The following is an 11,961-nucleotide window of genomic DNA, read 5'->3' on the forward strand; positions in this document are numbered from 1 at the left end:
AAAAAGAAAAAAAATGCAATTAGTGCATCACAATTGCTGCGAGCAAACATATTCATGACGAGGCAGACGTTTTTGTTATGCTACTAATATTTGTACTTGCTCACCTATTCATTACATAGGAATCGGACGATCCTATTTGGTCAAATACCTAGTGACAAACTCCTATGTTGTTTTTATTACGATATTTCTGAACAAGTTTTTTGATAACAAGCCTAAATGTCTTCGTATTGATGATAGTGACGATATCGAGCGTGACGTTGCTACGAAGCTGAAACTACTGATTATAATAAACGCGCTAACTATGAGTATGATGCCGGAAATCGACCGATTTTATATCACCCTTCGATTCAGTTTTTTTCGTCTCCAAAATTAAAATTTTCTTCAACACCGAGGCAATATTACTTTGATAAATCTAATATTTAATTCAGTATACAATCCAAAAATAATTAGCGAGAGAAAGCCCATGGGCTTTATTCATTTTAGTCTGGGCCTTCTGATTTTTCTCTAAACCAAATTCTGAGTATTTCTCAGATAGCAGAAAAACGACGTCGTATAGCTTATAAAAAAAAAACCAGAAAATTGAAAATGTTCTAAATCGACGACCTAAAGTTGATGCAGCCAAAGCAAAAGACAGAAGAATCTAACGATCTATTACACAATTACACACAAATGTTCTTGATTTCTCACCGAACTCATAAACCCTCAAAACCCTGATTCCCACTCTCCCTGTATTTCTCGAAGCAGGTCAGATTTTCCGTCTCAAGATTCATAATTTGGGCGAAAAGAGTTTCATCTATTGTTAGAGATCCGAAATCCATTTTCAGTAAATGTTTGTAGATACAATTCAATTTCTAAAAAAACCCTATTTTTTTTCTTTTTTAGGAGCTAAATTAATGGCTTACAGGCGGAGCATCACTTCCAGAGCGAAGCAATTTTATCAGCAGCAACAAATAATTGCTCCCCCGCTCTCAAATATTCACCGCGACGACGCCGATCGTGAAGAATCGCGCTCCAATCCATTTCCATTTCCAGCGAATCGCGAAACCCGCAATTATATCCAGAACCGTTTCTTCGGCGGCGGAATAAATAATTCGAGCAGTTTCAATGGGTCGAGAAATGTGTTTCGAGATAGGAGATTTGCTGCTCCGGCGGGTTTCGGTGGGTCCGTTTTCGTTAGGGATTTTTCTAGTGCGGGTATTGGAGGAGGGGCGGCTGATAATATCGAGTTTTTAAATGACATGGCGGGTATCTTTGTCGAGAAGGCTGCTGAGGTGGCGCCTGCGGTGAATGAGGTGGCGATTGCGGCCGCGGATTCGTTTTATCCGGTGGCCGCGCTTCAGTACTTGATTGAATACATTCACATTTCAACGGGGTTTCATTGGTGAGATTTAACATCTCTGATTAGTGTTGGGGTGTTTATGGTTCGATTTTGATATTAGGTTTTGGTTGATATGTTTGATTATTCATTCATGTGTAGCGAAATCGAGAGTTTTAGGCTCTGTTTGGATCAAGGAAAAATGATTTTCAAATTCTTTGTTTTCATTTGCTATTGCATTTTTATTTTCCTGATTTTAAAATCCACGAACCAAACAGAGCCTTAAGCTACTTTTACATATACGATTGTTTGTTTGATGATTTGTTTTGTTCGTTCACACATGCTTTGGTTTTGAAGCAAGTAATAGCCTAATTATCGAATTTTCTAGTAAATTTTGGATTTTTTTTCTTAGGTGGGCATCGATAGTCGTGACAACTCTTTTGATTCGTACCCTACAGCTTCCACTTATCCTACATCAGCTGAAAGCCACTTCAAAATTTACTGTAAGAATTAATACCTGATCTAAACACAGCTTTGGTTTACCATATCGTTTTTTTTGTGCACCTGAGGCGAACGCGTTTATGTGGTCTTGTGCAGCTTCTAAGACCAAAGCTGGAGGCAATTAAAGAAGAAATGAACAACGGGGTATGCCCCCCGAACTCTCGTTTTTCTATTCTGTCAAGTTGTTTGCCTCCACTGAAATTCCGGTTAAAAATTCTTGATTGTGTTGCTTTTGACTATTGATCGTCGTGCTCAATAACTGTTTTTACAGGATATGAGTCCCTCTACTGTTGCTGACGGCCAGGCGAGAATGAAAAAATTATTCAAAGAGTACGTATCTTTTTCTCATTCTTAATAATCGAGAGAATCGCCAAGGGGGAAAACCCCATCGTAATAGTTAATCGAATGTCTTATGGATCTTGAATTTGTTTGCGGGCTTCTTTTTGTTATTGGATTAGTCGAGCTTGAACGAGCTTACATTGTCTACAACATAATTCGAGCTTCGTTTGTTTACACATTTTATCATCGTTAAGTTATTAACTAATGCAGTCGAGTTTGAGTTGGTTCGGTACGAGCATTTTGACAAATATAATTGTGCTTTGGATTTTGCAGACATGGCGTAACTCCATTCACCCCTTTGAAAGGAATTCTAATTACGGCTCCCATATTTTGCAGTTTCTTCTTTGCCGTAAGATTACATTCTCCGCACTTTACGTGGACCGTATTATTTGACTCGTCTCTCATATTTGACATTTGATCTCATCAATTTGTGTACAGATTAGAAACATGGCGGAAAAAGTTCCGTCTTTTAAAGATGGAGGAGCATTCTGGTTTATGGATTTGACAGCTCCCGATACTATGTATATATTTCCAGTTTTGACTGCGTTGACTTTTTGGATTACTGTGGAGGTTAGTTAGCTACCTTCTCGATTATTCTGTTTACTGTCTTAAGATACAATGAACTTTTCTATATTGTTGTTTCGGATATTTATTGAGTTCAGTTTCTTCCATGAAAAGAAAAAAAGAAAAAAGAGAGAATAGAAAGAAAATGGAAAATAGGTTCTACACATGAGGCTTGGGTAGGGGTGGAAATCGGAAAGATCAGATAAAAATTAGCACTTTTGAAAAAAATCCATTTTTTTCACAAGTGAAAAACTATTTCCAATTTCGTTCCCGGAAAAAGTTTGAAAGAAATCGGAAATTGGAATTTCTGAAATTTTGATGAAAAAAAAAATTGTCCCAAAATCGGAAATTTTCGGGTCGGACTCAGCGCGGCAGAATTCAGAATTTGCAGTTTTTTAGTCACCTGTGATATAAAATGCATAATAATATTGATATGCAAAGTGTAATTTTCGGAACAGAACTAGAATTTTCAAAAATATTTTCGGAAAACAAAATGCGGATCGGAATCCAGAATCTAACATGTGTTCCAATTCCAAAAAAAAAATTGAAATCAGAACTTTCGAAATTCAGAGTGAAAAAATATTGTTCCAAAATTGGAAATATTCGGATCGAAATTGTGGAATTCAGAAATTCTGTTCCAATTTCCACTCCTAGCTTGCCACAAGTTAAACTTTTAACCTATAATACATGTATTCACGACTAACTGATTGTTTACCATAAGACGGATAAATTTGATTAAAGTATTTGCAGGATCGCTAATGTAAAATTCGGAATCACTATTTCAAACACCTCGATAATTCGGCAATCGAAAGGATAAGCAATTATGATTTAAAGCTTCATTGACTATACTACAGGACATGGTTTTCTAATTTCTAATTTGTTCCTCAATGTTTCGATTGGTTTTTTTTTTCTCTCGTCCGATCTTTATGCACATTGCTCGGATCTGTTATGTTTAGTTTTTTAATCCACTTGAAATATTTAATCATTTTTTCGTTTTCAGTGCAATGCGCAAGAAGGTTTGGAAGGCAATCCGACTGCTGGTACCATAAAAATCGTCTCTCGGGTCTTTGCAGCGTTGACTGTCCCTTTTACCGCAAGTTTCCCCCAGGTACGTGGTGCATAGTTTACTAGCACAAAGTTTCGCCTAATATTATTTAAATATTAAGTGCTAGACTGAGAGAGCCATTTGTCGATGAAAGTACTTGATTTTTTATTCAACATTATCATGAGATATACGGTAGAGCACATCTCGAGAAGGTGCTTTGGAACTGAAAAACCGATAGTTATTTCGTAAGTGCAAGAAACGGATTTACAGAAGCGACCAAGTTTTTCCCCATTTACCGATTAATTTATGCTTCGATTTTCATACTGTTTAATCATCCCTTTGTTAGTAATGTTAAATTCACGAATATATTTATATTAATTCAATTTATCAGCTAAATCCATAAATTACATTGTCCGTGTATATCTACAGGCTGTATTCTGCTATTGGATCACCTCGAACCTGTTTTCACTCACATACGGATTAAGTGAGTCCCGTTAATTTTCCCAGCCACGCATTACGACTTTTGTGAACGTGTCAATTTTTTTATTTTTTTCTTCCGAAAAATAATTTCCATTTACTAATTTTCTGATGTTTGTGTGTGTTTTTTCAGTTGTGAAGAATCACAAGGTTAAAAATCTCTTGGGCATACCAATTATAACCGTGGCACCAACGCCCGCTTCAGATAATCCAAAGCCTGGATTCTCGTTTTTCGCAGCGATAGATAAATATGCAGCCGCCATGAAAAAGCAAAATCTATTACCACCACCACCCGCTGAAGTATTATCGAAACCCATAATTCAAACAACAGCCACTGAGTCAACTCTTCATCGGAGGATTAAGACCTTAGAGAAAGAAGTCAAACGAAGGAAGAATAAAGGCAAGAAAAGGTGATATATATAAATATATATATATATATATATATGTAGGTCATTAAATAGAACGTTTTCTATTGGTCTTGCGAACCCGATATGATAAACTTTTTATTCTCGATGATTACACATTTATCACTATAGAAGGTCATCACTTTTGGAATACTTGGGGGTTGGTGGGAGAGGGGGGGGGGGGGGGGTGGTTGTTGTATTAAACAGATTTTTCGGAGATGGTTTTAGCAGGAATTTTGAGCATAGGAGACTAAATAATTCGAGTCACAAGCAGTTGTGAGCGAGCGTAGGCAATAGCTCTTAGTTGTATCTTGTTACGGTGCCTCTGTTTATTTGCCAACTTGACAGATGAGAATTGGGATTATCGGACTCTATTTATCTGTATTATTCGATCAAGTTTTTGATTAATAATAAAACGCTTTCTGGGAAGATTTGAAGTGGTTTTTTCTGTCGATTATTAATTGGAAATGTGTTCGATAATGTTGTTCTCTATGTTAATTCTTGCTATAAGCCTATAAGTAGGAGCAATAGTACTAATTACTATTTTTTTTTAGCGTAAGTTACACCCACACCCCTGAGGTATGCTTAAATAACTTTAAGGTCCCTTTGGTATCTATAATTACACTCACCCCCTTGAAACATAATTATAAACTCTAATGGGAGAATGCATTGGATACGTTATTACGATAGAGTTCTAACAGACTATTGGTTTCAGGAAGTAGTGGAGACAATAAATAGTTATGGGTGATTTAAGAAATATTGGGGGAACCATGTCACCCCATAACTCTACATAACTCTATGTTATCTCCACCACTAGCTAAAAGTAATAGTCCATTAGAACCCTATCGGAATAATGTATCCAATGCATTGTTCCGTTAGAGTATCTAACTACGTTTCAGGGGGTGAGTGTAATTATTGATACCACAGAGACCTTAAAGTTATTTAAACATACCTTAGGGGTGTGGGTGTAATTTACCCTTTTTTTATTTTGACAACGATTGATGAATCGTCTATGAGATGCTACACATGGTATAACACACTGAGTGGTTTTGTACAGTCGATCTATATAAATAACACACAACCACATTGGTGTGTGTGCTATTATGTGTAGATCCGGTTTAATATGATCCGGTGTATTTCACTGTGTGTAGCATCTACAAAACCCGATTGACGAAATATCAATTGGGTTTTTCTTAATTTGTTGGTAAATATTGTACTTTCTCACTTTTCAAAAAGTATTCCAACTTTTACTCAAATTTAAATATTTTATAATCAATATTTTATTGTATACATGATTTGGCAATCCTAACATTAGGTGTTAGTCCCTTTAATACAGTTGACCAAACATAATATATACATAGATATATATATATATATATATATATATTTATTTTTGGGCAAGTTGACCAAACATATGTACCATTTATTGTGGGTAGCTGTTAATTTTCTGGCTAACAATATTTGAAGATATTATCGTTTATTATGTGATGGGGATAGCATTTAATTATATTTAAAAATTTGCCCCTATTTTCAAATTTGGAGTTGAATCGGTATCGTACGGTGGCAGCAATTGACCCGACCCGACCCGAATTGATGACACTCTTTCGTACCTTGTCTTGACCGCTACCATTCCTCAACCAAAGTTTACTCAATATTCTAATTAAATAAATAAATTTAGTCGTATTTTGAAACCAAGAAAAGATTGAAATGGTCAAACCAGTTTATATATTTCACTTCAAGTTGAGACTTTTGTGTGTTGCAACTTGCACATTATAGACTTCATCAATAACATATTTAATAAACATTAATACACAATCACATTAATAATATACAATCACACAAAAATAGAGTAAAACTGCAAAAAGTACCCCTGTGTAATCTCTAAATAGCGAAAACCCCCTATGATAAATAAACTAGCAAAAACCCCCCTATGAAATTATTTAAATAGCACACTCGGCCCATTTATCATTTGAGTGTTGACTTCATATAAAAAGACACAAATACCCCCGGGATTTTGCAATTAATAAATTCTTATATTTTTTAAATATTTTAATTATTTTATTTTTGTTATATCTTAATTATAAAGGTACAATGGGGTCTTTAATTTATTTTTGTTTTTATTATCACATAGTTTTTGTGTATATTTTAAATTATCGCTACATCAAAAGAAAATTTAAATTCCGTTATTATATATTTAAAAAAAATCTTTACTTAATTTGATTAACAAATTTTTAATAATTTTTAAATTTAATTATTTACTATTTTTTAACAATATTTTAATTTCTAAACAATCAAATTAAAAGGAAAATATATATACATATAATATATATACATATAAATACATTTTTAGGGACAATTTCGTCATTTCACGTCAAAAAATCTACTACCAGTCGCGCAACCCGCGAGTGAGCCACACTTAAGTCAACCGGGGAGTTTTTGCCTTTGACTAAATTTCACAGGGGGGGTTTTTGCTAGTTTATTTATTACAGGAGGGTTTTGCTATTTGGAGATTACACATGAGTACTTTTTGCAGTTTACTCCACAAAAATATATCCATATTTGTAAAATATGAATTGAATATATACAAGTGTACGATTGGATATTACGAGATGAGATTAATCAGTTTAAGATACGAACGTGTTAAGATAATACTAATTTATTGTGTATTTCAATTTATGAGGACTTTTGGGTGATTATAAATATTACATAAAAAATAATAATAATAATAATAATAAAACTATGGTATCTTCAGACAATTCGAATGTTCCCAAGCATATTGGACTATTACATACTTCTTCATTCATTATAACTATGGTGTATAAATATATATATATATATATATATATATATATATATATATATATATATATATATATATATATATATATATATATATATATATATATATATATATATATATATAATGTATAAATGTGGAGTGGTGACCCATAACTTAGCTGTTGGTTGAATTTTAATCAAGCCCCTTATTGTACAAAATTAAGTTTGACAAAAAAATTGTGGGTCTAGATGTGAACTTATATTAATTTATTGAAGGTTCCAGAAATTGAGCACAAGTCGTACGGTTGTACTAATCCATCCACCTAAACCAATAACTTAAATAATTACTTAAATCTTTATATATTATATGAAATATATACTTTGAAAGCTACATTTCTTATTATTTAGACCAGGTGTATGCAGTTTTAAACAAGAAAAAAACAATGTAATGCCTACTAAGGTTCACAACTTGACATAGTTGGTGAAGCGAGAAATATGCAACTTGTAAATGACTCGAGTTCGATTGATTTTCACTGCGTGCCAAGTGCCAACATTTTCTAGGTCAAATTCGTATGGCTTGTTAAATGGAATTTGCCTATTTCCTGTAATTTATGGACTATTGCACGAGAGTCGAAATTTACTCGCATATGTATAAGTTTATGTGTTTTCTTGTAAAGGGATAGCCCGTCCGTTTATAATTAACCGCCGTTGTCACTTTTGCATAAATCTTATGAATGTTGATAAGTGTGTCTTGATTTTAAGAAAATATATATTATTAGACTGAAAAACCCTTGTTACTAATTGATGCAAAGATAATGTTGAAGGATTAATAATGGTAGAATTGAAAATATATATTTAAATATGTATTTAGAATTAGGAGGCCATTAAAAATAAAATAAGTATTAAAAAGAAAAAAAAAAGGAAAAAGGAAAAGGCAAATCAATAAAGTCAAAGGGAGACATGAGACATGGAAAGACAACCTATGAATACCAAATTTGTAGTATAAGCTTCATATTAAATAATAATAAAAGAAAAATGAAATAAATTTTTGTATAAGCATATGATAATCTTATATATAAAAGAAAGAAACGCTAGGGCAACCCTAAGAAACCATAATGTCATATTTGTAATTTTTTTTCAATTTTTATCAAATTTTTATCTCCTTAATATTATTTTAAATATTATTTTCGAATTTTATCATATTTGTATCCCCTAAATATTATTTTTTATTTTTCATATTTTTGTCTCCTAAATATTATTTTTTATTTTTATCAAATTTTTATCTCCAAAATATTATTATAAATAATATGTTTTTAATTTTATCAATTTTATATCTCCTAACTATAATTTTAAATATAATTTTCAACTTTTAGCAGATTTTTATCTCCTAAATATTATTTTCGAATTTTATCAAAGTTATATCTCCTAAATAATATTTTAAATATTTTTTTCGAGTTTTATCATGTTTTTATCTCCTAAATATTAATTTTGTTTTTTATCAGATTATTGTCTCCTAAATATTATTTTTGATTTTTATCAAATTTTTATCTCCTAAATATTATTTTAAATAATAATTTTGATTTTAATCATATTTTATCTCCTAAATATTATTCTAATTATTATTTTCGTATTTTATCAACTTTTATCTCATTAACATTATTTGAAATATTATTTTCGATTTTTATCAAATTTTTATCTCCTAACTATTATTAAATTTTATTTTCGATTTTTATCAGATTTTTATCTTTTAAATATTATTTTTTGATTTTTTTATCAAATTTTTATCTCCTAAATATTATTATGGACATGTTATTGAAATGGATGATTTGAGAGAATTAACCAAAAATGGGCGGAGCCACAAGCTATTGGAAGTCGACCTTCAAGACTTATTGTTTGTATGCGATATTTAATTTATTGTTTATATTTATTTTTGTTTCTTAATTTTCCTATTGTTAATTCCAGTGGCAAAACAGCCTTAAAATGAGGCAGTGGAAAAGGGTTTAGTTCCAATGCAAGATGTATAGATGGCATTTTATGTTGTCGATAGTTAATTAGTTTTGATTATGTTAACTAAGTTATTAAATCTAATTACTTTTAAGCTCAACATGAAAGACATAGTTGATGATTTTTTTTCCTGGTTCAAATTTTCAATCTACTGGTATTAGCTGATTCAATTCATTTGGAAAATTATTCAATAGTAAAGTTATTTCCTTTTTTTAGTGTGTAGTATATACTTAATGATGTTCCAGTATAATAGAATTTTGATCATACGATACATCAAACGTTTGTTTATATTCTTACAACATCAAAACAATGCAATTTGTTGTCCCGTGCATCGCACGGGTACAATTACTAATAGTAAATTATTTTAAGAGAAGCAAAAACAAAAGTTAATTTTGCAAACACCTGAAAACAGATTTTATTCATAATCACTTTCAAAAAGCGTTTGCAAACACCATCTTAATCTATTTATAATGCTAACAAGTAACAATTAAACTAGCTACTAAAAATGTGCAAGAATGTGCATATAACATGACTCAACTTCTATAACTAATAAACCTATTCTTATGGCTCATTAAATTAATTTACCCACTAATCTACTAATATTACTAACTAACTTCCCACTAATTTTAATAGGGATTTTTATGCAAAAGTCCCCAACCAAGCATGTTTATTATTCTAGGTATAGGGGACATATCTCTTTCACCAATAAGCCCATCCCTTTAATATCTTATATATAAAAGAAAGAAACGCTAGGGCAACCCTAAGAAACCCTAATGTCATATTTGTAATTTTTTTTCAATTTTTATCAAATTTTTATCTCCTTAATATTATTTTAAATATTATTTTCGAATTTTATCATATTTGTATCCCCTAAATATTATTTTAAATATTATTTTTTATTTTTATCAGATTTTTGTCTCCTAAATATTATTTTTTATTTTTATCAAATTTTTATCTCCTAAATATTATTATAAATAATATTTTTTTAATTTTATCAATTTTATATCTCCTAACTATAATTTTAAATATAATTTTCAACATATTTGTAATTTTTTTTTCAATTTTTATCAAATTTTTATCTCCTTAATATTATTTTTAATATTATTTTCGAATTTTATCATATTTGTATCCCCTAAATATTATTTTAAATATTATTTTTTATTTTTATCAGATTTTTGTCTCCTAAATATTATTTTTTATTTTTATCAAATTTTTATCTCCTAAATATTATTATAAATAATATTTTTTTAATTTTATCAATTTTATATCTCCTAACTATAATTTTAAATATAATTTTCAACTTTTAGCAGATTTTTATCTCCTAAATATTATTTTCAAAAATTTTCAAAGTTATATCTCCTAAATAATATTTTAAATATTTTTTTCGAGTTTTACCATGTTTTTATTAGTTTTTTATCTCCTAAATATTAATTTTGTTTTTATCAGATTATTTTCTCCTAAATATTATTTTCGATTTTTATCAAATTTTTATCTCCTAAATATTATTTTAAATAATAATTTTGATTTTAATCATATTTTATCTCCTAAATATTATTCTAATTATTATTTTCATATTTTATCAACTTTTATCTCATTAACATTATTTGAAATGTTATTTTCGATTTTTATCAAAGTTTTATCTTCTAACTATTATTTTAAATTTTATTTTCGATTTTTATCTCCTAAATATTATTTTTTGATTTTTTTATCAAATTTTTATCTCCTAAATATTATTTTAAATATTATTATCGATTTTCATCAAATTCTCCTAGATATTATTTATAATAATCTGATTTTCAATTTTTACAGAAAAGGGTAAATAAATCTGATTTTCATCAAATATTATTATCGATTTTCATCAAATTCTCCTAGATATTATTTATAATAATCTGATTTTCGATTTTTACAGAAAAGGGTAAATAAATCTGATTTTCATCCCTACCGAATTTTGTGACATCGTTTTACAGAATGTCTGCAACATTTGAATTTTATTTCTTCCCTACCTAAGGCTTCTTCTTTTGGTAACCCGACTTTAGATTTTGTTTTTTATCTTCTTCATCCTATTGACTGTGTGGCAATTAGTTTACAACTTTTTCCAACATGGCTTATAGGTAATTTCATTTTGTTAAATTATGTGTTTCATTAATTTATACCAAAGTTTTCAAATTTTATGTATAACAATTATTTCATTTTATATGTTATTGGACATGTTATTGAAATGGATGATTTGAGAGAATTAACCAAAAATGGGCGGAGCCACAAGCTATTGGAAGTCGACCTTCAAGACTTATTGTTTGTATGCGATATTTAATTTATTGTTTATATTTATTTTTGTTTCTTAATTTTCCAATTGTTAATTCCAGTGGCAAAACAGCCTTAAAATGAGGCAGTGGAGAAGGGCTTAGTTCCGATGCAAGATGTATAGATGGCAATTTATGTTGTCGATAGTTTAGTTTTGATTATGTTAACTAAGTTATTAAATCTAATTACTTTTAAGCTCAACATGATAGCATAGTTGATGATTTTTTTCCTGG

The 11,961-nt window shown here is 30.0% G+C and overlaps 1 protein-coding gene across 1 annotated transcript; it reads left to right on the forward strand.

The window, feature by feature from the left end:
- The first annotated feature begins 587 nt into the window (after positions 1–587).
- LOC105973629 (mitochondrial inner membrane protein OXA1) lies at positions 588–5,074 on the forward strand. The gene is made up of 10 exons (XM_012998663.2): positions 588–744; positions 883–1,381; positions 1,728–1,818; positions 1,913–1,960; positions 2,088–2,146; positions 2,429–2,504; positions 2,594–2,725; positions 3,720–3,827; positions 4,194–4,248; positions 4,375–5,074. Exons 2-10 carry the CDS (start codon positions 894–896, stop codon positions 4,653–4,655), a joined length of 1,338 nt encoding a protein of 445 aa, XP_012854117.2. The 5' UTR covers positions 588–744; positions 883–893; the 3' UTR covers positions 4,656–5,074.
- The last annotated feature ends 6,887 nt before the right edge of the window (positions 5,075–11,961 follow it).

The sequence above is a fragment of the Erythranthe guttata genome, chromosome 1, assembly GCF_056151865.1.
Source record: "Erythranthe guttata isolate IM_541 chromosome 1, IM_541, whole genome shotgun sequence".
Taxonomy (NCBI): domain Eukaryota; kingdom Viridiplantae; phylum Streptophyta; class Magnoliopsida; order Lamiales; family Phrymaceae; genus Erythranthe; species Erythranthe guttata.

Coding starts and splice junctions, on each gene's coding strand:
- LOC105973629 (XM_012998663.2), top strand. CDS start 894: ATGGCTTACAGGCGGAGCATCACTTCCAGAGCGAAGCAATTTTATCAG. Junction 2,505..2,593: donor TTTGCAGTTTCTTCTTTGCC/GTAAGATTACAT, acceptor ATTTGTGTACAG/ATTAGAAACATGGCGGAAAA. Junction 4,249..4,374: donor TTCACTCACATACGGATTAA/GTGAGTCCCGTT, acceptor GTGTTTTTTCAG/TTGTGAAGAATCACAAGGTT.